Genomic DNA, 18,603 nt, shown 5'->3' with positions numbered 1-18,603 from the left:
ATTCCTCTTTGATGTTCCCATAACCGACAAATTACCGATATGGCCGACTTGGCGTCAAAAGATCGATTGTAGTTATGTGCAGCGGCGGATCCATGGGGTGGAACTGCGGAGAGTTCCCCCCCAAGGGTTAAATTTTATACGTTATTTCCATCATAAGTGACACTCCGAGAAGAAAGAGACTTGGAATTGCAAAAATTATATAGTACTCCCCTCCCACCCAAAATTCTACTCTGGATCCGCTTCTGGTTATGTGTCATACATACTGCGAAATTTGCTGTAACCAAAGTTCTCCCAAGTCTATTATACTCGTACTATTACAACTTGTTTGTTATATCTCACCTTTATGGCGTTATATCCACTTGCAAGTCGGAAAAATGCGCTTTTTTGAAGAGGCATATTATTTAACAAATAAACACAAAAAGGCATATTTACGGAGTTTAATGTATTTTAATAATCAGTGATTAATTTTGAAAAAAATTGGATTCTCTTGATTTTATAGGCAATCTAGCAATGTCTTATAGTAATCTAAAAAGGTCGTGTGAAAATTTTAAGTCGGTCCGTCCTACCGTTTCGTAGAAAATTTCCACACTGACCTTAAAAAGCATTATCGTTCGTGAAAAACGGTGTTTAAAGGTTTGGCTGCTGAATAGACAAAGTACAAAAAATTCTTAAAAATACCCTCCTATCTACGAAACTATATGCCGGATCAATTTCAGATTTTCCGCCAATATTCTTAAATGTATGTATGGGTATTCGATAGATAAAAAAAGGAAAATTCATTTTCACGAATAGCAATTTTCTAGTTTTATCAAATCAAAAGAAGTTATAAATTTGGTATTTCATTCATTATTCTTAAACTTGGATCTAGAAAACAACAGTAATTTTTTTATTTTTAGGGCGCGGTTGAATATACAATTCCCAATTCGATATAGTCGAATTCTTAGGAAGAGATTTCACCTACATAACTGATGTTTATAACTCCAATTTTGACTAGACTCAAATTATTTTATTTGAATAAATAGCAAGATAAGTATTTAAAAGTTTCGAATATCTTATTTCATGTCATCATCCCAAATCTTAAAAAAACACTACTTTTGGTAAAATGTGTTTAAACCCGACTTAGCGGCGTTTATATTCAGAGGGGACCAGATTTGGGGCTCGATACCCCGTAAACTAACATGTAACCAACAAAAAATAGTCCAAATCTTTTTTTTTGATGTTAAACGGCAGTAATCTTTTCTCAAGACACTCTTTTATATAAAATCGAGGACGTTACGAAAGTACGACTTTAGCACAGGAAAATTATCTTTAAAACAATAATTTTTTTTTATTGTTCTTCGAATTAATCCAAATAAAGTGAAATTCCTAAAAAAAGAATATACATTGGGACAAAAAAGCACCTGGAAATTGTAATTTTAATTTTTCCGGTACTTAACTTGTATTTTTGGCGCGGTCAGATAATTTTTTTAATTGAGGTTAGTATTTCCTTACTAATTCTAGGAGTGCTCCTCTTTTTACACACAATGCTCAAAGTATTTTTGTAGAGTTTAATTACACTATAAAGTTTTGGACAATTTTAATTTTTTTTCCAATTTTTGAACCTGACCATGTCGGATTTGCTATAAATTCGTTCACTATTAATTTTCGATTAGCGTACTCCATTTCACATTTAAAAGCCAACTAAGCAAGGTATTGAAAAGTCCTATACATAACTTACTCAGATGATTTTGAAATTTGTAAAATAACGGAACATAGAAAAATGAACAATGTATTTGCTAGCGGCGTTTATATTCAGCGGGGACCAGATTTGGGGCTCGATACGCCGTGAACCAACATGTTCGATCCAATCCTTTCTAGGAAATCTTTAAAATTAGAGCATTACATACATTAGAAATATTCTAAAAATAGTTTTTTTTTTTTAAATCGAGGAGGTAGCAAAATTATCTTTAAAACAATAATTATTTTTTATTGTTCTTTGAAGTAATCCAAATAAACTGAAATTCCTCAAAAAAGAATATAAGTATGTACATTCGGACAAAAAAGCACCTGGACGAGAAAATGTATTTTGTTAAGTTGGTAGGATTGTCATTAGCGCGATCTGTCAGGCAGTTTGCTTACAGCAGCTGCATAAGTCAGTGCAACTCAGTAGTGTGTTGTGATTTTTAAAATGGATAAAAATATCGATCTGTGGAACCCGTTTTCAGTCGATCAAAAAGATAAAACCAAATTCGCTGAAAGAGCCGAAGGCCATCCCAAAAAGTGCTTATGAAAAGTATCGTTGCCATAAGTGTATTATGCGTTTTATATACAATTTCCGAGTTCCTTTTTGTCACAATGTATTAATAAATTGTCTCATAATAGTACTTATCTTTTTTAGACTACTTTATTTTAAGTTCAGGAATCTTAGTTGCAAACTAGTGTTTACCCACCATTTTTACTCCAGTCTGAAGTTTTATGTTTTGAACTAGTTTTTTAATTATTATATGCATTACTTGAAAACCGTTACAATGTTATATCGGTGTTTTCATTTTGTATTGTTCAAATCTTTCAAATAATAAAATATATTTACATATATTATATATATACATATTTACATGTACTTCGCTCCTTCACCCCATACCTCATGACTCACTGCCACACAGTAGAGTTATTCAAATTGGTTCGTATTCGTATTAGAATTCTGTAATATTGGTTAATGAAATTTATTTCAAATTATATATTTGTTAATATTTCCACGTGTATGCATGCGCATTAAATATACTTATATATGTACAAACTTTATGTATATAAATATATCAAACAGTTGTATAGTGAACTTAAATATTTTCGACTTTATCACGCATTAATTTCGAAAAATTATTTCAACATACTTTACAGTTAACCGCCATTCGAAGTCGTGGCAAATATCCAATTAATAAACTGCGCAGCTCATCGATACAGTCGATCGAATCCAACGAGATCGACTTCAACGAATTGAATATGCGACGTGAGAGCGCCGAATTGTCAACCACATAATACATAATGCGGCTGCGGAGAGAGGAGTTAGCACACAAATTGCGAGACACCATTGCACGGTTGTCCCGTTGATATTCTAATTTTTCATGTGGATATTATGTAGACAGTTATTGCGAGCATATTTATAACGAATAGGAAAACAACACACACACACATACTGCTATTATATTACGCAAGTAGAAAATTCCAAATTAATAATTAACTTAAATTAAAATAAATTATTTTATTTAATTGCTTATTATGCCTTTAGATGTAAGTAAGTTTATGCATGTGTATATTATGCTTTTGCGGCGATTATGTTGAAACCCATATTACTATAATAATTATTATTAATTAATTATCAATAATTTTTATTTGAAATATTCTAAATAATTTGCTTGCTGCTTGCATGCCAACATTCATATAGTCTAGTATATAATATGTATTAATAATTTATTAGTAATTTGTTATAGCGTCTATACCAATTGATGATTATTATATGATTATTAACTATTAATATATTTAATTGTTGTAATTTGAAGAGCAAAATATATAAATAAGTGTATTTGTCTGCAATACGCTAGTGCAGAAGACTAAACGTTTTAACTGCGCGCTTAAAAGTATGCAAACATAATTATTATTTAAACATTTTTTTGTGGTTATAAATCTAAAGACATTTTCTAGCGTATTTAAAAACAAAAAAATTTTAATTATTTAAAAATTTTTTTAAATTAAATTAACTTTTTTAATTAAAAATATTTCAAATTAAATTAATTTTTTTTATTAAAAACATATAAAAAATATTTTAATTTTAAAAAATATTTTAATTAAATTAATATTTTTAATTAAAACTTTTTAGATTAAAATATTTTTTTTTAATTTCAAAAGATATTTTATTTAAATTAATTTTTTTAATTAAAAGTTTTTGGATTAAAATATATATTTTTTTAATTAAAAATATTTTAATTAATATATTTTAATTAAAAAAAAAAATTTAGTTAAAAAAAATTTTAATTAAAAAAATTACTTTAATTAATATATTTTAATTAAAAAAAATGTAATTAAAAAAATAATTTAAATTAAATATTTTTTAATTAAGATTTTTTTAAATTAAAATATATTAATTAAATTAATTTTTTTTAATTAAAATAATACATATATATATATTAATTAAAAATATGTTTAATTAAAAAAAGTATAAAAAAATATTTTAATCAAAAAAATTTTAATTAAAAAATTACTTTAAATAAAATATCTTTTAAAATTAAAATATTTTTTTATATGTTTTTAATAAAAAAAATTTATTTAATTAATATATTTTAATTAAAAAAATTAATTAAAAAAATTAATGTAATTAAAATGTTTTTTTAATTTTTTTTTTAATTAAAATTTTTTAAAAAATTTAAAAAAAAATTAAACCCGCACACACAGACATTAAATTTACAATACAGATAAAAAAGTGTGTTTACATTAAAATTGATATACAAATTATAAGTGAAGCGTATAAATAATTATGAAAGATATCAAAAAATATAAACCACTAATTGCCGATTAACTAAGCTGTCGTAAAATAGTAGCTAAAAGGAATTTCGCAAACTGAATTGCAGCGAAAAAGATTTGTCTCAAACTGAAAATGTTTTTATACATATGTACATTTATGACTTTTTCATAAATACATACAAACATACATACATATGTAGCGTTAGTTTATACAAATATGCATTATGTATTATTACAACAAATTATGGCAATGAAAAACTAGAGTGTGAAACTAGACTACAACAACAACTATGATTATAACTTAAACTTAGCTAAAAACTAACGGCATTGAACGAGTAGAAATGTCGGTGGCGCATAACGAATATTTGACCACACATACACATACAGGCATAAACTTATAATACGTAAAGTAATCAACATATTTTTGGCGGGTATTCACTGTTGAGTGAGAAGGTACATTGAAATAAGTGGTTGACATGGCAGAAAAGTTGAGAATGCCAATTGAAATAAAGCGAAAAAGAAAGTGGAGCTAAAAACATGCTCGCAGGTTTTAAAGACAGAAATTTGATTTTTTTTTGATTTTAGTATTTTTTTTTTAAATTTTTGTAAAAAACTCATCTTAAATTTAAAATTAAAAACTAAACCAAATTTAGCTCACCACCCTCTTACTTACTTACAAAAAAAATTCAACATTTCAGTACACAACTCAATGCAGTGAATACCGCCATTAAAATTTTAATATAATAGTGTTCCATATTAACTTTTACAAACAGACATAAATCATAAATATGTACTATTACAGGTATTTTCTGAAACACATGTGGCCAAAATTAAACAAATTCAAATAAAAAGGCAATTATACTCTTTGACAAAGTTGGTAGAAGACGCGAAATTATGAATATATTAAAAGTTTAAGCAAAAAAAGGCAGACAACAGTCAATATACATATAAATACATACACATAATTAATTATAAAAGGCTATCCATATATAATTCGATATTGTTTTTGTTAAAAATGCATGCAAATGATATTAAGTGACTGACCAAAAACACGCAAAATATTCGATTTTTTTATAAAACACATTTGCGGGTTTATTTGTAGTAAAAAGTAGTTATATTTGAAGTGAAACAAAAACTAACCTAAAAGTTTTAAACAGTTTGTCGTGGCAGTAAGAAGTCTTGGCTTAATCAAAATCCATTACATGCACACAATTAAATACAGAAAGTCGCTGGTTAAAGTTATGTTTTATAGTGTTTTTAAAATTCTACAAATGCAACAACAATTTGCTAACGAAAAAATAAAAAATATTATTAAATTGTTTATGCACAAAAATTCGCGTTTATTTCAAATTTATTTTTTATTATATTTCAAAAAATTGGTTTGAGAGAACAGCCTAAGAAATCCCGGCTCAATAGCTATATACTAATGTTTATTATCAATACAAACGTATATTATGTATATTAAGCCGCAGTTCCACAATTTTTTAGCTGTACGATTTTATGATTATTATTGCTATTATTATTATAAATACTATAATTACTATTATTATTATTATAATTATTGTTATTTTAAAATACTTTATTTACTTATATACAAACATACTTGATATACTTGTAATGTGCAATATCAGTCAGTGACAAAAACACAGTTTAACGAATTTTTGAGTTTCTTGTTGTTTTAAGTAATTATTAGTATTAGTTTTTTTATAAACTTGTTGAAGCAAGTAACTGCCACAGCGATAAAGTATTGAAGGCATACGAGTATAAGCCTGCATAAAAGCAGTGAAATTAGGATGTACATATTTATAATTTTAGCGCAAAAGTAGTATTTTAAGTTTGCGTATTGAAGCATAAGAATTTAAATAATTTTAACTAAAGCGAAACTTTTGCGAGGTCAACTGTGCGCTTTGGGCGAACGAGAAAGCACAATTATGTTTAATATAATTAACAATTTTATAAAAAAAAAAAGAAGCTTATTCAGATAAAAAAAACGAACTCATGCGTGCATGTGTATAAGTACTCCATATAAATATTATGTATGTATGTATATTCTAAAATATTATTTAGATGATTTCTATTTTTTGAATTTAAAATTTTATGTATTTTTAAATTTTTTTTTCATTTTTTAGTTATTTTCATTGTTTAGTATTTTATATTTTTTTATTTTTTTTAATTTTCTTTTTCTGTTCCTCCTCTTTATCTTTAACAATTTTATGTATGTATATACTAAAATATTATTTAGATGATTTCTATTTTTTGAATTTCAAATTTTATGTATTTTTAATTTTTTTTTAAATTTTTTAATTATTTTCGTTCTTTATTATTTTATATTTTTATTTTTTTTTAATTTTTTAAGTATTTTTTTTCTGTTCCTCCTCTTTATTTTTAACAATTTTCGATTAATTTTTCAAATATTTTTTCAATTTTAATGTTTACATATTTGAATTTTTTATATTCGTTTATATTTTTTCAATTTTTATAAATTCTTTTACATTTCTTGTTTTTTTTAAATTTTTTTTCTGTTTTCTTATTCTTTTTCTTCCTTTTTATCGTTAACATTTTTCGATATATTTCTCAATTTTTTTAATTTTAATATTTTCGTATTTGAATTTTTTTATTTTTATATTCTCTTAAAATTTGTTCATTTATTTTTTTAATTTGTTTTTTTTTTTTTACTTTTTTATATGATTTTCGATAAATTTTAAAATTTTTTTTTAATTTTAATGTTATTATATTCGAGTTTTTTAATTTTTATATTCTTTTAAAATTTTTCATATATCATATTTTTTTTTTTAATTTTTTAATTTAATCTTTTTATGGTTGATACTTTTAATTTTTTTCTTCTTTTTTTACCTTCTGTTTTATTCTTAACAATTTCGATAAATTTTTAAATTCTTACTTATTTGATTGTTTTTTATTTTTTATATTCTCTTAAAATTTTTTTTATTTATTTCTTTTCTTTCTTTATTTGTTTTTTTACTTTTTTATAACAATTTTCGATAAATTTTTAAAAATTTTAATTGTAATGTTATCGTATTTGAGTTTTTTATTTCTTATATTCTTTTATTTTTTATATTTTATTTATTTTTTATATTATTTCAATTTTTTTTTAATATTTTTTATTAAATTTTTTTAATAATATTCTGTTTTTTTCTTTTTTATTCTTAACAATTTTCGGTTAATTTGTTTAAATAATTTTTAATATTTTTTAATTTAAGCACAGATGTGTAAAATTAGTCGTTTAAGGGGCTATATTCCAAAACAAAAATAACGTGTTTTTTGTGATTTTTGTTTTTAAGAGAAATTTGAAGTATTTGACAACTAAATACAAAAACAAACAATAACTAAGATCATATACTTAAATAATTTTTTTTGAAAAATTTTGAATTTTTGAACCCTTAACCGATCATCAGGATGAATTCCGAAAAAGGGAAAAGGCTTTTTTTGCTTAACATTATCTCAAGTCCAAAAACCGAACATAAATATTAGTACAATAAATAGATACAAATATCTAATGATGAAAGGACTTTGATTTTTGATAAAATGGCGGCTTCCAAAAAATTTTTTTTTTGTTATTTTATGAAAAAATTTGCACTTCAGAGTTACTTGATAAATCGAAATTTTTATCAAAAATCTGATTCCTTCGATGATTACCACTTAAATATATGTATCTAGAATTGTTTGAAGTGGACCGGTTCGGCCTTTTACGGAAAAATTTCTTTCACTGACTCTGAATACAATGTTTCGAAAAAATCGGATTTTTGATATTTACTAGTCGATATAACCCCTTAATACCGAAAATCTGCAAAAGTTGTTAGTTCACCAGCGCTATCTTGAATACGATATATCGAAATAAATGCTGACTAAGCGACTCATTTTACATGGTTGCACGGTTTCCAATTTTCGTTTTCTTCTTTTGACAGCAAACAAATGCTTTATTACCGTTATTTTGTGTAAGTTTTTGGTTTTATTTTGATTTTTTCTTTAATCAAAAATATTTCGCTTTATTTTTGTTATAATATATTTTGATGTGTTTTTTTTTATAAATATAACCTCTTATTATAATTTTTATTAATATACTTTTATTATTATTATTTTTTATTATTGTACTCTTATTTTTGTCTACTTTTGAAAATATAATATTTTATTATTATCATTTTGTTACCTTGCTCATTATTATTTAACCGTTATTATTATATTGATTTAGTTTTTAATTTTTTCTAATATTATTATTTTTTATAATATTGTTATTTACATCCCAAAATACGTCCACTTTTTAATTTTTATTATATTTTAGCCATACCTACATATATATAATAGCTACCTAGCTGTATAAGTGCATACTCTTACTCAGTCAAAATTTGTATTGTACTTACACTAATTAAAAAATTTCACTCAAAAAAAAAATATATATACAAGTACATATAAAAAATCCAAAGAAAATAAAAGAAAAACTATAACATATCTGAATACTTACCACTTAAAATTAAAAAAAAAAGTTAACGAAAATTTATACAAAATACGAATGCATACAAGATCTTTGTGAGAAATTGCCCCAAATCTGTATTGAAAAAATTACAAAACATTCCTAGTAGCTATTTAGAAAAAAGAGTATTTGAAAAGCCAAAAATTTTCAAAATTTCCAAAGCTTTTTTCAAATTCAATTTTCGACTTTAAAAGCGCAGAGAATTATACATTTTATTATAAGCATTTGAAAAACTGTTATTTCATGCACAATGTTGTTGGTATTGCAATTGTTGTATTTTTTATTTTAATTTAATGAATTTAAAGTTCTTAATTGTTCTTTAGTATTTTGTAAAAATAATTCGTCAACAGTTTCCTGAAAGCAATTTTTTGTACTACCGTTATATGCGTAAATATACAATATTTCGCAGTGAAAATCAACCGTTATAAATGTTCAATATTTCGCAATAGTGAAAATGCCAAAAATAACTCCTGTGACTAACATTTCTATAACAATAAAATATCCCACAGTTTTTTACAGCGAACAACTCACCACACCACTTTGACCACAGTGACACACAGACAGACATCGCCACTTTACAAGTACTCGAGCACTTAATATAATTAATATATACATACTTACATTCAAAAAGAAACTTATAGATCTAAACTTAAGTTAACTTAACTTACCACAACCGATGCTGAATAGCTGTTACGAGTACCACATACATACATACAAACAAGTGAAAGCATGAACGCTAGGGCATGTTTCCTTATTGTAAACTGTTTTTAGCCAACGTTTTTAAACGACATAATATTAGCCACTCTCATAAATAATATTACGAGACACAACCAACACACAAACACGAGCGTATACGCGAAGCAAACAGATATTACCGAAGACAAGCTAAACATTTTATGAAAGAATTATTTGTGTATTGCCAGTAAGCGAAGACTTTGAAATTGCAAACGAAATCAATGTTTAATTAATTTTAGAAATATGAAATAACAACAACAAAGAGAAATTGTGTTATTAAATAAATTATGCAAAGAAAAATACTTAAAAACGTTTGTCATCCACTTACAATTTAGTGAATGAATATACTGTACTTTGATGACGAAATACAAAAACAAATACATAAATTATAAAAATTGCGAATAAAACCCTTGAAATCAATTAAGCACTATTGTATTATTCTCCACAAAAATACGTTATAGTGAGTATTGAATAGCAATAACAACATTCCAAAGCAATTCTACTAAAAATGGTCGAATCACGGAATATTATTAAAATTTCTATCCTGTTTTTGTTGTCCAACTGAAATTTTTTAATGCAGAAATATAGCGCAAGCGATGCCCTAAACAGTGCCACTTTCAGATCGAATTTCCGACCACCGGTTTCCGAGATATTCAACAAAAACCGGGTGCATATCGGAAAAAACCGTCGATGTGACACCAAAATTTATTTTTTCTGGGCCACCTATTTTACCTAGGTCAAAATTTTTGATGCAGAAAGATGCCCCAAGCGATAACACTGGCCATACAATTTACAGAAAAGAAATTCCTCCAGCGGTTTCCGAGATATTCGACAAAAACCATTCCGCGGCTACCTACTATGCACTTCTGGGCGCCTAGTACAAATCCTGGAATTAGCTGCAAATTTTCAATGTTTCTGACGCGCTCGGTGAGTATGGGTGAAATGTTTAAATGCAGAAATGTTGCATATGAAAGGGGGCAGGATGTGGACTACTTGGAAATTTATTTTCTTTTCCGGCTACAGACCAATTGCGTATGTATTGTAAAATTTGCAGGAAGTACGACGAAAATAGACATTTCTGACGTACCAGTGGGGGCTATACAAAAAAAATTTATACTACTGTATTGCCCAAGTCCTGGGGCACATTATGCCATTTTCAAAAATTCATTTCCGCTTCCGGTTGGAGAGCTATTTCAATAAATCTGCTAAAAATTCTCAAAATTTGAAAGAATGGTAAAAATTTTTAACCATTTTCGCAAGTAAGGTCAAAATTTTTGATGCAGAAATATAGCCCTAGCGATGCCCTAAACAGTGCCATTTTCAGATCGAATTTCCGACCTCCGGTTTCCGAGATATTCAACAAAAACCGGGTGCATATCGGAAAAAACCGTCGATGTGACACCAAAATTTATTTTTTCTGGGCCACCTATTTTACCTAGGTCAAAATTTTTGATGCAGAAAGATGCCCCAGGCGATAACACTGGCCATACAATTTACAGAAAAGAAATTCCTCCAGCGGTTTCCGAGATATTCGACAAAAACCCTTCCGCGGCTACCTACTATGCACTTCTGGGCGCCTAGTACAAATCCTGGAATTAGCTGCAAATTTTCAATGTTTCTGACGCGCTCGGTGAGTATGGGTGAAATGTTTAAATGCAGAAATGTTGCATATGAAAGGGGGCAGGATGTGGACTACTTGGAAATTTATTTTCTTTTCCGGCTACAGACCAATTGCGTATGTATTGTAAAATTTGCAGGAAGTACGACGAAAATCGACATTTTTGAAGTACCAGTGGGGGCTATACAAAAAAAATTTATACTACTGTATTGCCCAAGTCATGGGGCACATTATGCCATTTTCAAAAATTCATTTCCGCTTCCGGTTGGAGAGCTATTTCAATAAATCTGCTAAAAATTCTCAAATTTTGAAAGAATGGTAAAAATTTTTAACCATTTTCGCAAGTAAGGTCAAAATTTTTGATGCAGAAATATAGCCCTAGCGATGCCCTAAACAGTGCCATTTTCAGATCGAATTTCCGACCTCCGGTTTCCGAGATATTCAACAAAAACCGGGTGCATATCGGAAAAAACCGTCGATGTGACACCAAAATTTATTTTTTCTGGGCCACCTATTTTACCTAGGTCAAAATTTTTGATGCAGAAAGATGCCCCAAGCGATAACACTGGCCATACAATTTACAGAAAAGAAATTCCTCCAGCGGTTTCCGAGATATTCGACAAAAACCCTTCCGCGGCTACCTACTATGCACTTCTGGGCGCCTAGTACAAATCCTGGAATTAGCTGCAAATTTTCAATGTTTCTGACGCGCTCGGTGAGTATGGGTGAAATGTTTAAATGCAGAAATGTTGCATATGAAAGGGGGCAGGATGTGGACTACTTGGAAATTTATTTTCTTTTCCGGCTACAGACCAATTGCGTATGTATTGTAAAATTTGCAGGAAGTACGACGAAAATCGACATTTCTGAAGTACCAGTGGGGGCTATACGAAAAAAATGTATACCACTGTATTGCCCAAGTCATGGGGCACATTATGCCATTTTCAAAAATTCATTTCCGCTTCCGGTTGGAGAGCTATTTCAATAAATCTGCTAAAAATTCTCAAATTTTGAAAGAATGGTAAAAATTTTTAACCATTTTCGCAAGTAAGGTCAAAATTTTTGATGCAGAAATATAGCCCTAGCGATGCCCTAAACAGTGCCATTTTCAGATCGAATTTCCGACCACCGGTTTCGGAGATATTCAACAAAAACCGGGTGCATATCGGAAAAAACCGTCGATGTGACACCAAAATTTATTTTTTCTGGGCCACCTATTTTACCTAGGTCAAAATTTTTGATGCAGAAAGATGCCCCAGGCGATAACACTGGCCATACAATTTACAGAAAAGAAATTCCTCCAGCGGTTTCCGAGATATTCGACAAAAACCCTTCCGCGGCTACCTACTATGCACTTCTGGGCGCCTAGTACAAATCCTGGAATTAGCTGCAAATTTTCAATGTTTCTGACGCGCTCGGTGAGTATGGGTGAAATGTTTAAATGCAGAAATGTTGCATATGAAAGGGGGCAGGATGTGGACTACTTGGAAATTTATTTTCTTTTCCGGCTACAGACCAATTGCGTATGTATTGTAAAATTTGCAGGAAGTACGACGAAAATCGACATTTTTGAAGTACCAGTGGGGGCTATACAAAAAAAATTTATACTACTGTATTGCCCAAGTCATGGGGCACATTATGCCATTTTCAAAAATTCATTTCCGCTTCCGGTTGGAGAGCTATTTCAATAAATCTGCTAAAAATTCTCAAAATTTGAAAGAATGGTAAAAATTTTTAACCATTTTCGCAAGTAAGGTCAAAATTTTTGATGCAGAAATATAGCCCTAGCGATGCCCTAAACAGTGCCATTTTCAGATCGAATTTCCGACCTCCGGTTTCCGAGATATTCAACAAAAACCGGGTGCATATCGGAAAAAACCGTCGATGTGACACCAAAATTTATTTTTTCTGGGCCACCTATTTTACCTAGGTCAAAATTTTTGATGCAGAAAGATGCCCCAAGCGATAACACTGGCCATACAATTTACAGAAAAGAAATTCCTCCAGCGGTTTCCGAGATATTCGACAAAAACCCTTCCGCGGCTACCTACTATGCACTTCTGGGCGCCTAGTACAAATCCTGGAATTAGCTGCAAATTTTCAATGTTTCTGACGCGCTCGGTGAGCATGGGTGAAATGTTTTAATGCAGAAATGTTGCATATGAAAGGGGGCATGAATTCTACTACTCAGAAAAATATTTCCATTTCCGGTTGCTGGGCAGTTGCGTATTTATTCAAAAATTCGCCGGAAACGCGACGAAAATTGACATTTATGGACTGCTGGAAGGAGTTATGTGAAAAAAATGTATACTATTATATAGCCCAATTGATGGGGCACACTATGCCATTTTCAAAAACGCATTTCCGTTTCCGGTTGATGAGTTATTTCAGTAAATCTGCTAAAAATGGTCGAAATAGAGAGAAATATAAAATTTTTTGTCTAATTTTTGTTGGCTAGGTAAAATCTTTTGATGCAGAAAGATAGCCCAAGCGATAACACGCACTATAAAAGTTTTCAAGAAATATTTCCTCAACTTGTTTCCGAGACATGCGATGTTTCTTTTAACGATATTTCATATACAGATTGACTGCGTCGTAGGTGTACTTAAGGGTTTCCGCTGTTACAAAATATTCAGTAATTATAAATAAATATCATTAATTTTGTAATTGTGCATATGTGTTAGTACTTATAAGAATTTATTAATCAACAGTATCATAATGTCGCGTATTAGGTAATAATATTTGGCGTTTACAATATTGCACTTGATATACATATGTATGTGTAAATGAAATCTCGTTGCCTCCTACATACTCGTACAAATGTCTGGATGTATGCACAAATGCATCTTAATTCCTAATGCAATGTTATTTGACTAAAACTTAAATAATTGTCTTTTTCATATTGTCGTCCGTAGCATTGTCTTGCCGCAATATTAGCCGAAGTGTAATTACATTTTCGCATTGTAAATAAATGTTGGTACATAGATTAACTGTATATATATGTGTGTATATGTAACAATAACAATCATATGTGTGTATGGGGTATGCGTATGTGGATATTCAAAGGTTAGAGTCAGCAATGGCTGACACACACATATGCAGATTAGTAGTCATCATTTGGCCATCCAACAATTGGCTAACTTGTAGTACACATGTATATGTATGTTTGTAAGCATATACATATATATATACTAAATTCACTTATGACAAATTGAAAGTTTAAATTAAAATACTTATGTAACACTACCTTTCCCTTGACTAAACTGTTGCTGTTTTGGCTTTTTGTTTTTTTCGTTGTCCCCAATTATAAAGTGTCTCCGGTGTGTGGCTTAAAACTAAATGAATATTTTATTGTCAATTTTATTCGCTTCCCTTTGGTTTCGTTTCACTTTTCCAGTAACTCGACTCATTGGCACTTTAGAGAACGCTCTCGTCTAGTACTTTCGCTTGCCGTCTGTGTGTATGTGTGTGTGTGTGTGTGGATGGGTGGGTGCAACTGCGTCTACTCATCCAAGCAGATAGTGCGTAGAATGGCCTCCACCACTGAGTAAGGATCACAGTTGGAGCTCGGGCGACGATCTTCGAAATAGCCCTTGCCATCATCGTTCACACCGCGCGGTATACGTATGGAGCAGCCACGATTGGCAACGCCGGCGCTGAAATCATTGATCGAGCTCGTCTCATGCTGACCGGTAAGACGACGTGCATTGTCCTGACCCTGTTTGGGATCGTAGGCGCGAATGTGACGCTCGTGATGCTTTGAGAGTTTCTCAACGGCATTGAGGATTTCCCTACGAATACGAAAATTAATGAAAATGAATGTAAAATAAAACCTCACTTAATGGAAGTATATATGAATGTGTGTGTGTACTCACTTGATGCCGCCATCCTCACGCATTTTCTTGGTGGAAACGTTGGTGTGTGCACCGGCGCCATTCCAATCGCCCGGCATGGGTTTGGGGTCCAAAGTGGCGACAATCTGTAAATAATATTTAGCTTTTAACAACATCCAGTAGTATAAGCTGCTGCCAGTACTTACACCAAACTCCTCGGATATGCGATGCAAGAGGAAACGTGACATCCACAAATCGTCACCAACTGAAATACCGAGACAGGGTCCCACCTGATATTCCCATTGGGCGGGCATCACCTCAGCATTGGTGCCAGACACTTTGATGCCGGCATACAAGCAGGCGCGGTAATGTGCGTCGACAACATCGCGGGCATATACCTTTAGAAATAAAAATAAAATAAAATTAAGTATATATTTTGCTGCTCATCTATTTTTATCTTACTTTATTGGCGCCCACACCACAGTAGTAGGGTCCTTGTGGTCCGGGGAAGCCATTTTTGGGCCAACCCAATGGATGTCCATCAAAATCGAGGAATGTATACTCTTGCTCAATGCCGAACCAGGGCTCTTCGTCCTTGCACTTATTCACTACTTCCTGACACGATTTGCGGTTATTGGAGGCGGTGGGTTCGCCGTCGAAACGGTAGGTATCGCACATCACCAAAATATTATTGCCACGTCGGAAGGGATCCTTATAAATTGCGACTGGATACAGGTAGGTGTCCGAGTTGGAACCCTCGGCTTGATAGCAGGAACTGCCATCGTAATTCCAAATAGGCAATTCTGGAAAAAAAAATTGGTATTACTTAGTAGCAAGAACTTCAATAGCAAGATTGGCAAAAAAAAAGTTTACAAAATAAAAGTTTGGACCATTTTAGAATAGTTCCTCTGCTTTTGTTCTATTTTAGCTCGACAGATTTTGAGATTCCTAGCGTTTGTTTCAGTGTTAAATTGGAATTGAAGTTTTACCAAAGTTGGTTTGGCGTTGCTTACTATATATAATATGCTCCTTAATTGAAACCTAGTATTTCCGAAAGATTATGTGCTAAGGATTAACATTCTAAACGTAGCCGAAGTTTGTTTCGAGAATCTGCTGTATAAAAGTTGCAACTCCAAGCTTGGTAGGGTTTTAGACCATCTATAAAAGATGTTGAGACGTTGAATATTTTTGGTTGAGGCCATCTATACAGAGATGAATATGGTGAATATAGGTAACGATTAAAAATTACATCGAATGAGTGAAGGAAATTTCGCCTGGAACTCAGAGAGTTGCCGTAAAGTTCGCAACATATCTTACAGATCGACTAAAGACTGTGAATTGTCAGGTAGAGGTGGTAAAAAAGATGGTGGTCATCGGGACCCAAACTAAAACCATCACTCAGCGACCTTATGTGCCAGTTTTGCCTCACTGTTCGTATTTTCTAAACACGAAAGACAAACTTCCACTTCAATAAATGTATTCAAATGAAGTCATACGAGTATAAATGATTTCGGCATTAAAGCCATCAAAAGGCCCAAATGCATGCAAAGTGCCAAGGTCGAATAAATTATTTCAATGAATCAACTTTGTTTTTCTAGTCTCTGCTCTAGCAGTTAGTATTCTATAAATCGCAGATATCTCAATGTATACCAAGAAAGCAACGAGAGATTGTTAACAGACATCGCTTAAAAGCTTTCCCACCGACTACAAGATCTATTAACATATTAAGACTCAGCACAATTATTTAAAAGTATCCTCTTCGACATCAAGATATATTTAGATCCGTAACAAACATTAGGGTGCTACATAATTTAAGATTAAAAAAGTCAGTTTTTTAGAAAAATTTCGGACCATTTTAATATTTTTTTTTATATTTCATAAGATTGCACCTTCAAGGGGTTACATAGGTTTAGGGGTTTCAAAAAATCGGTTTTTTATGGTTCTAAAACATATATATATATATATATATATATAATATAACAATATTGTCCTAAATTTTCAAGTTGATCCGAGTAATAGTTTCGGCGATACAGCCTTAAAAACTTGTGCGCTCGATACTAACTAGGCTAAGAGCGCCGTCTTTAAGCGCTTTTTTTCGAATCTCTGTTTTTGAAGTTGGTTGGTAAGATTTCTCGAGAACTACTCAACCGATCTTCATGAAATTTTACACAGGTCTTTGAGATACAATTCTTAAAGACTTGGACGAAGGATTTTTTTCCATTACAACTATTTGAAAAAAAAGAAATATCGTGAAATTTTCACTGAAATTTAAATTTTTTGTCAAAATTTCTGTCAAAAATCCAATTTTCAGTTTTTTTTTCATTCGTCCAAGCCTAAGTTAAGGTTTTAACTAAAACACCTGTTTGTTTTTTGGATGATCCTATAAAGAGTTATTCTGTCATTTTTTTCTAAAGCGGTTACCGGAAAAGGCGTCGCAATGGCCGAGTTGAAAATATTGTTTTTTTTTTCAAAAATTTCAGAACAAAAAAACAAGTGTAAAAATTTATAACTTTACGATTTTACGCTGCTTTACGACAGGTTGTGAATTGAATAAGTGTATATTTGTAGCAATAAAAAAATCCAATAAAATATTTAATTTTTTGTATGAGAAAAAAATTGTTGAAAAAAGGCTGTTTTTTACCCAAGGAAACCCATGTACCCTTAAGATAAAGATAATAATAAATAACAAAGATTTTTTTTTATTTCAGACCGTTATAATATTTTTTTATATTTTAATGTGTTAATACCTTTAAAAACAAAAATTTCAAATCAATGTCTCACATAGGTTTTTTGAATTAAAGGCTTCTAAAGTGTAGCCGCTCAGTTCAATCAGCTCAAACATTTTTCAAATTTGCTTGAGAGAAATGATCTGATGACGATCAAATTTTTTCTGTATGTTCTGTATACGCCATAGTACTCCATACAAGTTTTGGCAGAACAAAAACCTCAAAAGGTTTGAAATAGTCTGTTTTTTTTAATGTAGCATTTAGTCAAGTTTTGATTTTTTACGGACAATATCTTCAGTCGAATTTTGTTTTTTGTGTTTCATCCATGAAGAAGTCCGAAACCACTGCCGCAATAGGCTATCAACTCGAAAACTATTTAATGTTTTGTTTTTTAATAAATTGACTGTCTATACTTAGAATGTGTATAAATATAACTAAAAATTTGATAGAGTATTTTTTTCTGCCAAAAATCGCTTTTTGTTTTATATACATATGTACATTAACATCATATTTTACATATTATTACTGCCGGCAAGCGGAACAAAAATTAATTAAATTGCAGCTAATATCAAAAGCGGCTAGGTAAGACACCAAGCGGGGGTGTGTAACACATTGTAAAGTGTGGCGCGCATCAAATTGTCTAGAGACCACCTGATCCGGCTGGCGCATACATATGGGCAAATATCCGAATGCTTGTGTGTAGATGCATGT

At 30.5% G+C, this 18,603-nt stretch overlaps 2 protein-coding genes across 14 annotated transcripts in view; one reads left to right on the top strand and one right to left on the bottom strand.

The window, feature by feature from the left end:
* Positions 1 to 3,683, top strand: part of LOC126759635 (ecotropic viral integration site 5 ortholog) — an 84,674-nt gene extending 80,991 nt beyond the window's left edge. For 8 of the 12 annotated variants that reach the window (XM_050474575.1, XM_050474570.1, XM_050474577.1 and 5 more), the window contains one exon: positions 2,878 to 3,683. In XM_050474575.1, coding sequence (XP_050330532.1) covers positions 2,878 to 3,015 — 138 coding nt within the window. In that variant the 3' untranslated portion in view covers positions 3,016 to 3,683. The remainder of the gene's footprint in view (positions 1 to 2,877) is intronic. The other 4 variants (XM_050474581.1, XM_050474580.1, XM_050474579.1 and 1 more) reach the window with 1 other exon arrangement.
* A 10,305-nt stretch (positions 3,684 to 13,988) lies between these two features.
* LOC126760330 (glutamine synthetase 2 cytoplasmic) overlaps positions 13,989 to 18,603 on the bottom strand; it is a 29,110-nt gene continuing 24,495 nt past the window's right edge. For both annotated transcript variants that reach the window (XM_050475895.1, XM_050475896.1), the window contains exons 3-6: positions 15,629 to 15,969; positions 15,373 to 15,564; positions 15,209 to 15,312; positions 13,989 to 15,124 (exon numbers count right to left, since the gene is read on the bottom strand). In XM_050475895.1, coding sequence (XP_050331852.1) covers positions 14,836 to 15,124; positions 15,209 to 15,312; positions 15,373 to 15,564; positions 15,629 to 15,969 — 926 coding nt within the window. In that variant the 3' untranslated portion in view covers positions 13,989 to 14,835. The remainder of the gene's footprint in view (positions 15,125 to 15,208; positions 15,313 to 15,372; positions 15,565 to 15,628; positions 15,970 to 18,603) is intronic.

This window comes from Bactrocera neohumeralis, chromosome 5 (assembly GCF_024586455.1).
Source record: "Bactrocera neohumeralis isolate Rockhampton chromosome 5, APGP_CSIRO_Bneo_wtdbg2-racon-allhic-juicebox.fasta_v2, whole genome shotgun sequence".
NCBI lineage: Eukaryota > Metazoa > Arthropoda > Insecta > Diptera > Tephritidae > Bactrocera > Bactrocera neohumeralis.
Note: the sequence above shows the minus strand (reverse complement) of the source record. Positions and strands in the feature narration are given on the sequence as shown.